This window comes from Gastrolobium bilobum, unplaced genomic scaffold, assembly GCF_033153095.1.
Source record: "Gastrolobium bilobum isolate Gb01-03AN ecotype WA unplaced genomic scaffold, APGP_CSIRO_Gbil_v1 utg10138, whole genome shotgun sequence".
NCBI lineage: Eukaryota > Viridiplantae > Streptophyta > Magnoliopsida > Fabales > Fabaceae > Gastrolobium > Gastrolobium bilobum.
This window is the reverse complement of record NW_026898403.1, coordinates 72,584-87,210: the sequence shown is the minus strand read 5'-3', so window position 1 is coordinate 87,210 and position 14,627 is coordinate 72,584. Positions and strand designations below refer to the sequence as shown.

Sequence of the window (14,627 nt, the reverse complement as noted above, 5' to 3'; positions counted from 1 at the left end):
TCTCTAACGAAATGAGAAAAATATTTCCAAAAAATAAAAAGGATTGTAAAACATGCATTTTTATGTGTATGGTACTTTTTTTTTATGTCTTATAATTTTTGGTGTACAATGTAACCATTATACTTGTGCATTAAAGTATAACCATCGTACATTTGGGGCCTACATACATGCATGTTTTTTTTTTTTTTTTTTTTATGGAAAATGAATAAGAAAAATGAGTGATAATTTCACGTTTTCTCCAATTTTCCTTATTTTATTTGAGAATTTCATTTGAGAATGCAGACATATGAAGTACATGATTACCGTCGGCTCGTGTCATTGAACTAAGTCCACAGTGAGCGCAACCTTTATGTTTAGTTGCATTGAGTTTGGAATCCAGCAAACTGCCGGTGATAAGTCGAAGAAAGAGAGAATGACATAAACTCATCATGATTAGAGGTAGTAAAGTGGACGGCATGTTTCGTCTCATTCCGTCATTAACCAGTCAAAAAATTAGACAACCCACCTCGCTTTTAAAAGTGGGCTGAAAAATTCGGCTTATCCCATCCCGTTTGGCGGATTAGGCAGGTTAGCTCGTTAGCCCGAACCTATTTTATACTAACCCATCTTGTCCCGCCTATGTCCGCCAAAAAAATGAGCCTGTTCTGCTATGCCCCACTTTGATATGGATTGAAAAACTTAGACCAATCTGCCCCATTTAACGGGTGGGACTGATTAACCCATCGAACCAAGCCCATTTTGCTGACCCTAATCATAATAGAAAAATAAGCAAAGAAAGGAAGATTTGAAAATAGGGCTCGATCTATGGTCCCCATAACAATAGGGTGGAGTTTTGCCTTCGACTAACCACCCTCTGACGTTGCGCTTGATACCGTTATGATATTAACAAACCGGGAACTCAGGGGTGTTGCACTGGCTACACATAACTCAATTAGAAATCGTCATCTAATTTAAAATTGACCAATACATATGCATAGCTTCAAACCCGTTGATTAAGAGATCAACGCCAAAAAGGGATCTGGAACCAACCTCTCCGCCACAAGTACCTTTTTGCCATCATTTGCACCTGAAAGCCAATTATTCTCTTCTCTGCACCAACTGCTAGAGAGATCCTATGTGAGCGCTTGCCACTTGTACTCGACTTTCAATTTTTCTTCAAAATCCAAGGAATATATGACTATACTCCCATCCAAATGATAATTTATGCACCTTATTTTACCAAAAATAGGCACAGAACAACAACTCGTCCAAATGAGAAGTAATGCAATTACCTTTGGAGATTGCGAGAAAATCTCCACCATTTTGTCCATAACATTATATGCTTTCTCCATTGGTTTGAGATTCAGAACAGCCCCCGCAAGCTATCCTTCATCTTCCCTCGATAACTAAAGCTTTTTCATAATTTTCAGTATGTTGCCATCAAACCGTTCCACCTTGAATTATGAGCTCATACTTTTTGTCATTTGAACAAGAACAAGAAATACCAAAGCCAACTAATCTTTGATACAAGTTGTTGGGAAATAAATCTAGACCATATTAAAAACAATATCACAAGACTTATTCTTTCATTGCGGAAACATCACTTGGTTATTTCTTCCATTAAAATATAGCAGAAATCGACAATTTAAGAGTATAAATAAAATCACAAGCACACAATTTAATGTGGTTCACCCAAAATTGGACTACGTCAACTTGAGATATGAAATCCACTATAAGAAATTATAGAGTACACAGTACACAACACTCGGATTATCCCAAACCCAAGAACCCCATATACACCCTTTCACCATTTCTTATACAAGAGATTTTTCGATGAGGACATGGGAGGTGGCATGACCAAAGCAGACAACATGGAGGACATACAAGGCCTGGGAGGCTTAATGATAACAGGAAAAACTAAAAAGGATAAAAAAACTCTAAATCACTTAGTGGCAATTTTACTTGAGACAAGCCCAAGTCTAGAGGAAAAGAAGATAAAGTAATGCATTTATTCACATTGAAGACCTTGAGGAATAAGCCTTGTTGGACGTGCAAATTGGACTTGAGTTAAGATCTAAATTGATGAATAATTAAGAGCATGAAGGATGTATTCCACTTGGGCTAAATTCTGTAATTAGTTTTATTTTTGTTAAGATTAAATGATTATTGTAATAAGACTATTTGGGCTGTTTTATTCTGTGTGCACGCTACTTGGCCCAATTATTCCATTTAGTTTTGTATTTATTTGGACTGATACTCATTATCTCTAAGATTATGTCAAAATGTGTGCAAGCATACTATAGCTTTTAGAAGGAGAATTCAGATGACAAGTTAGCCATTGTGCGTGAGATTAGTTCTCTTAGGTTCTTCTGAGAATCTTTGAACTTATCAATGGTGCTTATCCTTTTGGCGTTCGTAGGCTCATCAATCCATAGATTGTGGCACCTTCAAATTCTGGTTTCTATGTTTAATTTTGTTCACAAAGTCCAACTGAATCAAACCCTAACCCGTAAATCCTCAATTTTTGACTCAAGTAATCTCAGATCACATCTCACAATATACATGACCTTTTTTGGTGATTCTTGAGCTTATCTTGCATTTCAGAAAGTGCTTTCACCTCGTTTTGGAATCACTCAATTCTTAGGTGTATAATATTTGTAACTCACATTTGTTAACATGACATGGTGTTTTGGGGCTAACAGCTACACATAGAAATCATATCAAAATCGGAGGCTAGATTTTGAGCATAAATTCTATTCCTAGTTGATCTAATCATCCACTTATCTTAAGGGGATCATTCCTAGTATACACCCTCTCACCATTTCTTATACACCTAGACTTTTCAACTCTATCTCTTTTATCTCACACTTTTTCTCAAGTACAATTTCTTGCTTCTCTTTTCTTATAGAATGTTTACGACCTCTAGTATTAATTAAGAGTGAGTTATAAAGAAACATTTCAATTTTTCAAGAAGAGCATCTCACTTTCACATGCTTGGAGATTCCAAATAATTAAATTGTAAATAGTGTCAATTAATCTCCACTAGCATCAATCAATGCAAGAGTTTAATGCCAATTTTACTTTTGATTCTAACACTAACACATATATGCCTAATATTTCTTGGCTTCTTTACGTAAATACTTAAAATTAAATATGAAAGCACGAGAAGCTTGACTTCCTTTGAAGTCTCAACTGTTGTGGTCCTCTAACACCAGAACTCTTTGCAATTGCTCTTTGATTTAATATTAAAAAAAATATTTTCCATAAATTTATTTCTAATAATTTCAAAACGATATTGTTTAAGGGTTTAGGGTAAAAATACAGGGTATTTTGAAAATTTTACTTTTCTCTTATATCATGAATTGTATCAAAATACCTTATTTTTTCTTAACCTCCAAAACAACATTCTTTTGAGGTTGCTGGAGATAATTTTTTCTCTTGTTGCACCAAAAACTTTAATCCCTAAAAAATATTGTCAAACTTGATTTTTTTTGGGTTAAATATCCCGAGCGTAGAAATAATGGAGAGACTCAAACTTAAAATTGAATAATTTGGGTCTATTAGAGCTTTGAACATCGTTTGATATTTAAAATGAGTTCTATTTCTCTCATTTTACTTAAGAGAAACAAAGTTTAAGCACATATAACATAGAGGGGGGTTCCGCCTCTATTTTTTGTTCTCCTCTTACCTGTGTCCCACTTATAATTTTATTTCTACACATGAAATAATTATTTTCCTACATTATAAGAAAATAATTTCCCTTTAAAAATATATGCTTCATTCTCCAATAAAGTTTGACCTTTAAATTTATGATTGTCTTACAAATTTAATTCCTAAGAGTTACTCTAATTTTAAATATTTTTAAGTATTATATAAAAACATTAATTAGGAAATGTGGTTGAATTATAATTTGTATTTAAATCTTATCAAAAGTATATGAAATTAAAGTCATATGCTTAAGAATGTATTTGCACCAAAAATATATAAAGTGTAAAGGGAGACTAAAAAAAATATTTAAAACAGATCAAATATATTAATGAAGAAATTAAAAAAAAATTTATTTGGACGTTAATTTAAATTTTAAAGTCTTAAAATTAGATAAATTTTAATTTAAACTAATGAAAAGAATAAATTGAAAGTTTGTTAAAGAATAATTCTCTTGATGTAACATCTCCCCCTCACAATGACACTGTTTCTCAGGTTGTGCCTTGTGGGCACCTGGAAGCGCAACCGTTGGAAACGGAAAGAAAGTTTCCGACTTTTCACGACCCTTTTGCAAGCTTCGGAACCCCATCTCGCTCACGTGATCTCTACGAACATCTCCATCACCCACCGTACGAAAGCTGGCAAAATCGAAGAAGCTCGCCACCTGTTTGATGAAATGCCGCTTCGAACAGTTTCCTCTTGGAACACCATGATTTCTGGTTATTCCCAATGTGGGAGGTACGCTGAGGCTTTGAACCTTGCTTCCGTCATGCATCACTCTTGCGTCAAGCTCAATGAGATTTCTTTTTCTGCAGTGTTGAGTGCGTGTGCGCGTTCTGTGTCCTTGCTTCATGGAAAGCAAGTTCATTCCCTGCTTTTGAAATCTGGCCACGAGAGGTTTGACCTCGTGGGGAGTGCTTTGTTGTATTTTTGTGTGCATTGCTGTGGAATTGAAGAAGCTAACCTGGTTTTTGAGGAGCTTCGTGATGGGAATGAAGTGTTGTGGAGTTTGATGCTTGCGGGTTATGTGCAGCGTGACATGATGGGTGATGCTCTGGACATATTTGAAAAGATGCCTGCTCGGGATGTTGCAGCCTGGACTACATTGATCTCAGGGTATGCAAAGAGGGAAGATGGGTGTGAGAGGGCTTTGGATTTGTTTGGGTGTATGAGGAGGAGTTCTGAGGTGTTGCCTAATGAGTTCACTTTGGATTGCGTTATAAGGATTTGTGCTAGACTTAGAGTTCTATATCCAGGGAAGGTTGTTCATGGGCTTTGCATAAAGGATGGTTTTGATCTTGATAACTCAGTTGGTGGCGCACTTATCGGATTTTATTGTGATTGTGATGCCATAGATGATGCAAAGAGAGTTTATGAGAGCATGGGACGAGAAGCTTGTTTGAATGTTACTAACTCACTGATTGGGGGCTTTATCTCGACAGGAAGGATTGAAGAAGCTGAGCTGGTCTTTTATGAATTGAGAGAGACAAATCCCATGTCGTATAATTTGATGATTAAAGGTTATGCTATGAATGGTCAGTTTGAAAAGTCAAAAAGATTATTCGAGGAAATGAGTCCCAAGAATTTAACTTCCTTAAATACTATGATTTCTGCGTATTCGAAAAATGGTGAACTTGGTGAAGCTCTAAAGCTTTTTGACAAAACTAAAGGTGAAAGAAACTCTGTAACGTGGAATTCAATGATGTCGGGTTATATTCTTAATGGTCAGCACAAGGAGGCATTAAAATTATATGTGACCATGCGTAGATTATCAGTTGACTATAGCAGATCAACATTCTCTGTACTATTTCGTGCTTGCTCATGTCTTGGTTCTTTTCAACAAGGACAGTTGCTTCATGCTCACTTAACCAAAACACCATTCCAAGCAAATGTTTATGTCGGAACTGCTCTTGTAGACTTCTATTCCAAATGTGGTCGCTTGGCTGATGCTCAAAGGTCATTTATCAGCATTTTTTCACCCAATGTAGCAGCATGGACAGCTCTTATAAATGGGTATGCATATCATGGACTTGGATCTGAGGCAATTTCACTCTTCCGCTCAATGTTAGTTCAAGGAATTGTTCCAAATGCAGCTACTTTTGTTGGCATTCTTTCTGCCTGTAGCCATGCCGGGCTAGTTGGTGAAGGTTTGAGAATTTTCCAATCAATGGAAAGATGCTACAAGGTAACCCCAACTATCGAACATTATACATGCGTGGTGGATCTTCTTGGTCGGTCAGGCCATGTAAAAGAAGCTGAAAAGTTTATTATACAAATGCCTATTGAAGCAGATGGGGTAATTTGGGGAGCTTTGCTTAATGCTTCTTGGTTCTGGAAGGACATGGAAGTGGGGGAGAGGGCTGCTGAGAAGTTGTTCAGTTTGGATCCCAACCCAATATCTACTTTTGTTATTCTGTCCAATATGTATGCCATGCTAGGTAGATGGGGGCAGAAGACAATACTTAGGAAGAGATTGCAGAGTCTGGAATTGAGAAAAGATCCAGGTTGCAGCTGGATAGAATTGAACAATAATATTCATCTATTCTCTGTAGAAGATAAAACCCATCCTTATTCTGATGTTATTTATGCAACAGTAGAGCATATAACAGCAACTATTAACTCCATTATACCCTTCACTTGTCTATATAGCAGCAATGGTGGATAGCATTTCTAATGCAGCCTGCTCTTTGTGATCTTATTTTTCTTTCAGATTTGGCCTTGGACCTAAATATTTCTTGTCAAGCACTAACTCTCCCAAAAGCAAAAGCTTAAGTTGCTAGCTGGAATGCCAATATAACATGCCCTTCATGCAAGAGTCCTTACACTAGAAGCGTGGACAACGCAAATGTCCATTTTATATTGTGCTAAAATTCATCTTTGTTTTGAAGAATGCAGGGGTGTACTTGGTCATAAAGGAGAAGCTTCGGCAAAATGAGCACATCCTCAAATGTAGGGGTAATGATAGGTATTAGAAAAGAGAACTAAAGAGAAAGAGATAAATCTGAGACTGTATTGATAATTTCTAGGAACAGAGTACACTGAACAATGGGAAATGCAATGTTAATAAGGAAAACAAATACAACAGCGCCAATTAGAGAAGCCAGTTTTCTCCCAATCCATCTATAAAGAACCAATTCAACCCAAAAGCTTAAGCTGTTGGGTGAGGCTACATTAATGATTTTATATATTTCAACACGCCCCCTCACACGAGAGCTCACTGAGCTTGAAGGGTGGACGATGCACAGGCCCACCTACCTGTGCGAAAGAAATTTCACTAGAAAGAAAGTGGGGGGCGGTGAGGATCGAATCTGGTACACCGAGGCTCTTATACCATGTAAAGAACTTTGGGATATACTACCCCAAAAGCTAGCTCTCACCAAATGAATTGGTTCTTTACACCATCAAAGTTGTCCCAATTCCACTCCCCAAATGCCTACCTCCTCCAGCTCCACCCTTTCACTTTTTATATATTTTACTAGCTAACAGAATTTTCCTCCAATTCCTCAGTCCTTGCCAACTGGACAACGTAGAATCTTCTCTTATAACTGACTCTTTCCTCTAGAGTTGTACCAATACCGTCTCGTTTGAGTTTTACCTTGTCCTCAAGGTGAAGATGAACCATTGAAAACCCTCCTCCGAGATCGCATTGCTTAAAACTTATAGACCAGCTTATGCCTGCAACACAATAGCTCCTACCAGGATCGCAATGCTTTTTTTCAATTCCCCCTTGTTGAGGATTATAAATATGCAACTTGGAAAATATCCTATGAGGAGCCAATGCTACTTTTGTGCATGAAATTTTTTCGTATGAAGAAAATTTTCCGAACTCAGCATCAATAAAAAGTGTCATCCAAGTAAAGTTTTTGACTAGGGACCATCTCATAAAATGCCATTGACAATGGCAGATCACAGCCTAGCAACCAAAAATACTCCACCATTTTTGAAAACTGGCTGCCCTCTAATGTATCAGCATTTGTAGGCCAAGGCTAAGGTAACAACCCCTAAGGAGGTTGAGTAAGTTATCCATTTCTAGCCAAATTAGGTCCAGAGCCTTTAGTGCTTTTCATTTTCTTTTCATATCCACTAATTTTCGTTTTGATGTTTCTCTGAATGATAAGGTCTTCAATTTTGTAGTCCAACTCCTCTAAAATATTCTACTTCAAGTACAGTTTTTTGGCTCAACACTTCTCCATAACTGTTGCAGCAATAACAATTTTCTTGACACCCCTAGAGTTAGAACAATTGTCATACAAAAAAAAAAACCATATTAGTCCATTTTTAGGAACTAAATTAGGTCTTCGTTGAATTTCAAAGAGACTACATTTTAAAAAAATTGAAATTGTAGAAGGACCAAAAGTTGACATTTTTTTTAAGGGACGAAAGTGAAGACCATGTTTTTTGTTAGGGATCCAAGAAGAGCTTTACTCAAAAATCATTTTAAGTGGTTGACATTCAATTCCATTTAAATGTGCCTAGTAAAACTAAAAGCCCGGAAAGTCATTTATAAAAGAAAAGAAAATAGTTAGGCATACATTATTATGTCTTCGTTCATTTTCACCTTACTTTTGTCAAATACAGACTCTATAGTAATGTCATAGGATCTACCAAAGTACATTATTACTACTTTAGCAAAATTCAAAAAAAGTCCAGAGCATATGTTATAGGACCTTGGCGTTTCTAAGCTTCAATTTTATGCACACGCAGCTGCTTTTGTCCGTTGATTCGTTCCATACTTCCATATATGGAAGCCCATAATCAACCTCATAGCCAGAATTTGGCATTACTTCGAGTATGAAATATTTTATTTTTCTTTATGCTACAGTCAAGCTCGAAGACAGCTATGCAATGAAATACTGGCAGATTGGTGCTTCTCTGTTGCTCTTTGATGACATAAGTGATAGATACATTTTGTCTTTATTGCGGAAAGACACAAGAGAACAATTAATGTTCAGCCTTAAAATGACTTTGCTGACATAAATTAAAGCTACAACAGAAGAACTGAAGAATGTAACCAAATGGGTGGGGTTGGAGGATGACTCAGACTTGCACAATATTTCTCATTTGTGTGTTTCATCCAATTTTTCTTAGCCTCCTCTTTAGAAGTAGACAACCTGACTACCTCTTCCTAATATCTCACAAGAATTCGTCCGGGTTCATGGCCAAATCTTTATTAAACATTTAGGACGTACAGCATATTGGACAATAGTTTTTTGATGATCACAAATTTCAACTTATAAGCCAATAATCATCACAACTCAAGTAACTGTTGCAGAATGAGTGAGCAAAATCTCGTATTGGTTAAGAATGGAATGAGTGAGTATCATATAAACAAAAAGATCCAAACATCTAATCCCTTAAAATTTTGAATTGAGTTGTAATGTCTAAGTTCACTTAATGTCATTTGTCACTTAGCTCATTAACGATAGTCTCTTCTTGCCATGAGCTCCCCATGTCGGCCCAACAAATGATATTATATAGCGTAATGTACCGGCTTCACCTAAAACTAGAACAAGAAAATAATCAAACTCTAATATAGCAAGTCATTCAAACCATGATTCATCATCTTCCGTATGATAATTATCTCCATAACACCTAATGTTAAGTGGGGCGGAATTGTCATCTTCCGCATGATCCTTATCTCCATATCTAGACATATCTACACTTCATATCCGGATGTATGAACAATGCATATCCTGATATATGAACAATGCACATCCTGATATTTCCCTACAAATGGCTAGTTTGGTTATGTACTGATTCTTATGACCTTATATTCGTTGTACCTTATGTTTAAGGCATACCAGGACTATGGAAGTCATATATAGTTGTTATTTAATAGGAAATTATGCATAAGAGATGACGAAAAAAATGATCATTACCTAGCTTTGCTAGATTTAAATGAATAGAGACATATGTGGGTGTGAATTGATATTTTCATGTGTTTAACAATAGCATTGCGCACAGACAACGATTTTCAATTTTTTAATATCTAAACTATGCACCATGTATAAGTTTTACACGGAACAGCTCCCATTAGACAATGACAGGCATAAAACTAGTCCTGATTCAATGTATCTACATAACATTTTCAAGTACCTTGATATGAAATGAAACAAGTGAATCACCAAAAACCATTAACCACTCAATATATATAGACTCACTTCACCTGGCAAAGTAATCAATCACTAGCAGTTGTAGCAACCATGGGAGAGGTTGACCCAGTTTTCATCCAAGATCCAGAACACAGGCCAAAGCTCTCCATCATTGAAGCCGAAGGAATTCCTGTAATTGACCTCTCCTCAATAATCCAACACACAGTTCAAGACCCTTCTGCCATTGAAGGCTTAGTGAAAGAGATAGGAATTGCATGCAAGGAGTGGGGCTTCTTCCAAGTAACAAATCATGGGGTGCCCCTGAGTTTAAGGCAGAGGATCGAGGAAGCCTCGAGGATGTTCTTTGCACAGAGCTTAGAGGAGAAGAGGAAGGTTAGCAGAGGTGAGTTCACTGTGACTGGTTATTATGACACAGAGCACACCAAGAACGTTAGGGACTGGAAGGAAGTGTTTGATTTTCTAGCCAAAGAACCCACTTTTGTTCCTGCCACTTCTGATGAACATGATGATCAACTCACTCAGTGGACTAATCAAACCCCTGAATACCCTCCACAATTCGGGTAATAATTCATCTTAATTTCACTTTACAACAATTATTGATATCAAATTATGAGTAATTCAGTTGAAAACAAAGTTTTTTTTTTTTTAGTCTTTTCTTTGGATTGTGTACAATTCAACTGTAGATTGACACTTAATTATTGGGTTGTGTTCAAAATTATGTCGATATGAGTAGGGTTATAATCCAAGAGTATATTCAAGAGATGGAAAAGCTGGCCTCTAAGTTGCTGGAGCTTATAGCTCTGAGCTTAGGCCTTGGAGCAAAGAGTTTTGAAGAATTTTTTATCAATGAGCAAACCAGCTTTATTCGACTTAACCACTATCCTTCATGCCCTTACCCTCAACTGGCTCTTGGAGTTGGTCGACACAAGGATGGTGGTGCTTTAACTATTCTTGCCCAAGATGAGGTTGGAGGACTTGAAGTGAAACGTAAAGCAGATCAAGAATGGGTTCGAGTGAAACCCACCCCAGATGCTTATATCATAAACGTTGGTGATATTATTCAGGTACCAGTAAATTAGGAACACCGAACATTTTGCCGCAGCAAATTATTTGTCAGACTGCGACTCCAACGCTAAAAATTTTCGGAATGTCAGCGTCATAGTTCGCTGCTGAAATATATTTGCAAATAATTCGCTACACAGTGTAGCGAATTATGTCATGTCAGGCTGCACAGTCAGCCAAAATGACATGTGTCAAACAGACAGTAATTCGCTACACTGTGTAGCGAATTATGCTTGTATTACTACCTGCTTGACATGTGTCATTATTGCTGACTGTGCAGCCTGACATGGCATAATTCGCTACACTGTGTAGCGAATTATTTGTAAACATATTTCGCTGCACATTGTAGCTAATTATATCAAGTGGCATTCCAAAAACTTTTGCTATTGACGTGACAGTCTGATAAATAAACAAAATGGTCACTGTTCCAGTAAATTACCGCTACAAAGACAGAAAAAAATTGAAATCTTACTGACTTTTAGTCTATTTTATATTGTGTTTATTTCCTAGTTTATGTGTTATGTTAGGCCTTGATCAGTAGAGAGACACTTTTACTAGAGGACTGGAGTTATTTGTGCAGGTTTGGAGCAATGACGCTTATGAGAGTGTGGAACACAGAGCGATGGTTAACTCTGAGAAAGAAAGGTTTTCCATTCCTTTCTTCTTCAACCCAGCACACGACACCGAAGTCAAGCCTTTGGAGGAGCTGATAAATGAGCAAAACCCTTCAAAATATAGGCCATACAAATGGGGCAAGTTTCTTGTGGAAAATGTTCAAATTTATCATTATAAGCTAGCTTAAAGGAAGTGTAATAGGAGTAGCACTTAGCTTGTGCATGTAAATTGGGTGATAATAATAATGTAGAAGCAGCTTGATCAAGACAATGTTTGTGATGAGCGACTGCAATCGAATTTGCTGCTAAAATTTACTAGTGGATATAATAAATGTTTCTACTTGATGGAAATTCTGTAGCATATTTATATGAAGAAAATGCGGGCATCTTCTCCAACAAATACGCCTTACAAATTGAATTTTCAACATAAGATTGGTTCGTAAACTTTTGTTTCAAAGATATAATAATGCAAAACTGGGAAAAATTTTCAGTATCACGGGAATACCAAACTCGTATTCTTTTTTTGATATATTTTTTTTCATTTTAACCCATACATTTTTATATAATTTTATTTAGGAAAAAATGTGTATCATTGTAAAAGATATAAAGTTGTGTCATTTTAAATGAAAGAAAAAGATAAATCATGAGATAGGGTGGAGGAAAAAAGTTCTAAAAATGTGAGTCTCACTTCTTTATGAGTCGGTAAGGATTAAAGATGTACTTTTTCTCTTTTATTTAAGTTTCAAAATTTCCTCCTTTTAGTATGAATGTATTTACATCTGTTGCATAAAAAAGGTTATCTAGCAAAACAGGTAGTACGTATACAATAATGGGGAGGAGAAACAACAGAGATAGCAATGCACGAAGCGAATATTCAAAGACTAACACGGAAAAGGCAAAGAAGAAACGCAGATCTTGATACTAATTGTTATAAAATCAACAATACAGGAACAAGATACAAAGTACAAAGTCCAAAACAGGAAAGAAATATTTGTGAAGCAATGCTTTTCTTTGCTCGGATTATTTGAAATGTGCTGTTCTGCGTTGCTTCAACTAATAATTTCTTGTGCCAACAAAACTAAGGTCGAAACTATCAACAACAAAAAAAACTAAGGTCGAAAACGCTGATGAAGATTGAAGATAAGGCGAACGTAGAGTGGCCCGAAGATGTTTCAAAAGCTAAGATCATTAACAGCCCGTTTGTATTCACTTATCAAAAAAAATCTTTTTATAACTCTCTTAATTTAAAAGTACTTTTTATAAAAATCACAATTATTTAGATTTTTAAAAAAATATTTGACTTTTGATTTTTACTTTTTTAATAAGCTCAAATTTTTAGTTTCCGAAAGAAATAGGTTTTTGACTTTTTTTATAACTTTTGATTTTTTAAAAGCAGTCATCTAAACAATTTTTTTTTATAATTATAATGACCCTAAATGGTAAATCTTAATTAGAGATTTAATTTAAGGATTTAAATGTCATAATTAGATTCAGTGAGTGATTCCGAGTATTTTGACTGTAATCATGACTATGTTATGAACAGTGCGTTTTGCCGGAGAATTTACAGTTTTGTGAATTAACCGGTAGAGCTTAAAAGAGCAAAATGATTTTAGAGACATAATTTGACAATTCTGACTCCATATATGAGTTCAGAACGAAAAATTGTATAGTCTGGCACTTTCCGTGAAAATCTCGTGAATAGTGTTTCTACCGGGTATTTTGTACTGCTGTTTAAGCAACCGGTAGAGTCCAAAAACAAATAATTGATGAAATAAGAATAAGAAAATCCAATATATGCCAAGCAAATCAATATAGGCCCAAGAAAATGATAAGTTTATAAGTTTCAAATTTCATAAATAAACAAAGTACAGTTAGTGGTTTCCAGTGCATTTCGTCAAAAACGGTGCAGAAACCACACTGTGAATTATAAATATTGTTCCTTAGGAAATAAAATTAATGTAAATGATTTTAGAAAAATAAAAATATGTTTGTAGCATTGAGTTAGTTCCGGGTCAGTTTAAGTGAAAATACGCGAAAGAAAAACATCTGTTAAAAAAGTCACATGTGGCTATAAAGCTTTGTCATTCAAGTGAATCACTATTCACACAACTAAAACTCCTTTCTCTCTCTTGCAAACCGTGGAGTTCATCATGGAAGGGGGGGTTTAGGCTTTATTTCTTTTTTTGATTTCTTCTTGAATATGTCACCAAATTCAAAGACCCACAACAAGAAATTGATTGGAAACCACTCAATGAATCCATTCCACCTATCCATTTGAGCTATAGTTGAGTGTGTGAAGAGTTATTCCTCCTCTCATTTTCGAGTTACTATTATGGGAGGAGAAAAAGTGAGTTTTTGATGGAGCTTGGCTTGGAGGTTGCTCTCTAGGCTTTGTACAAGTGTTTAGAGGTAAAAAAACCTCTATTTTCATAATATTATTTTGATGATTTAAGTCATGAAATCTATGAGCATGTTGTGAGTGGGGAATAATTGATGTTAGAATGTGAAATTTATGATGGATTATTGTTGTTTAGGAAGTTATAGTGTTGAGTAAGCATCCACATGTGATATAAAAATTGAAAAGCCCTATTGCATTTTTCCTCCTAGGTTTCGGCCTTCATGGAGTGAGTAGGGGTTATTGTGGAAAAATTATATTATGTATTGTGAGGTATAATGTGTTGGAAATGAGTGAAAATGGATGAGTTAGTAAGAATGCCTAAGTAAAAAGGACTTGGTGTCTAAACTCAAAATAGGAATCTAGTGGAAGCATTCCTAGGTGTTTGCAAGTTGTAAGGAAGTAAAGAAAATGTATTGTAAAAGAGAAGGATATTTGGAAATTCCCCTTATAGGATTCGACCTATAGGGTATTTAGGGATATATTTTGTACATTTTATTTTAAATAAAATGTGTTGTAATAAATTGTATAAAAGTGATGAGTTTTGAAGAAAAATAGCATGAGTGATGTTGAAAATTCTCAAGTTAACACTTGATTAAAATTAAAGAATGCTAACGAGTATAAGGTGGTCTAGACTTGTGTATTGGCATAACATTGGCAAAAATATAAAGAAAGGAAGATAAGCGATAAAATGTATGCCTTATGGAAAGTCTAGGCATGATAGCATTTTATTGATTTGTATTTGTGGATTCTTGCTCT

At 35.7% G+C, this 14,627-nt stretch overlaps 2 protein-coding genes across 2 annotated transcripts; both read left to right on the top strand.

The window, feature by feature from the left end:
• The first annotated feature begins 4,402 nt into the window (after nt 1-4,402).
• On the top strand, nt 4,403-6,349 carry LOC133315792 (pentatricopeptide repeat-containing protein At4g02750-like). Its single transcript, XM_061517466.1, has 2 exons — nt 4,403-4,422; nt 4,500-6,349. Exon 2 carries the CDS (start codon nt 4,697-4,699, stop codon nt 6,347-6,349), a length of 1,653 nt encoding a protein of 550 aa, XP_061373450.1. The 5' UTR covers nt 4,403-4,422; nt 4,500-4,696.
• A 3,475-nt stretch (nt 6,350-9,824) lies between these two features.
• On the top strand, nt 9,825-11,844 carry LOC133315770 (jasmonate-induced oxygenase 2-like). The gene is made up of 3 exons (XM_061517433.1): nt 9,825-10,357; nt 10,531-10,861; nt 11,440-11,844. Exons 1-3 carry the CDS (start codon nt 9,888-9,890, stop codon nt 11,659-11,661), a joined length of 1,023 nt encoding a protein of 340 aa, XP_061373417.1. The 5' UTR covers nt 9,825-9,887; the 3' UTR covers nt 11,662-11,844.
• The last annotated feature ends 2,783 nt before the right edge of the window (nt 11,845-14,627 follow it).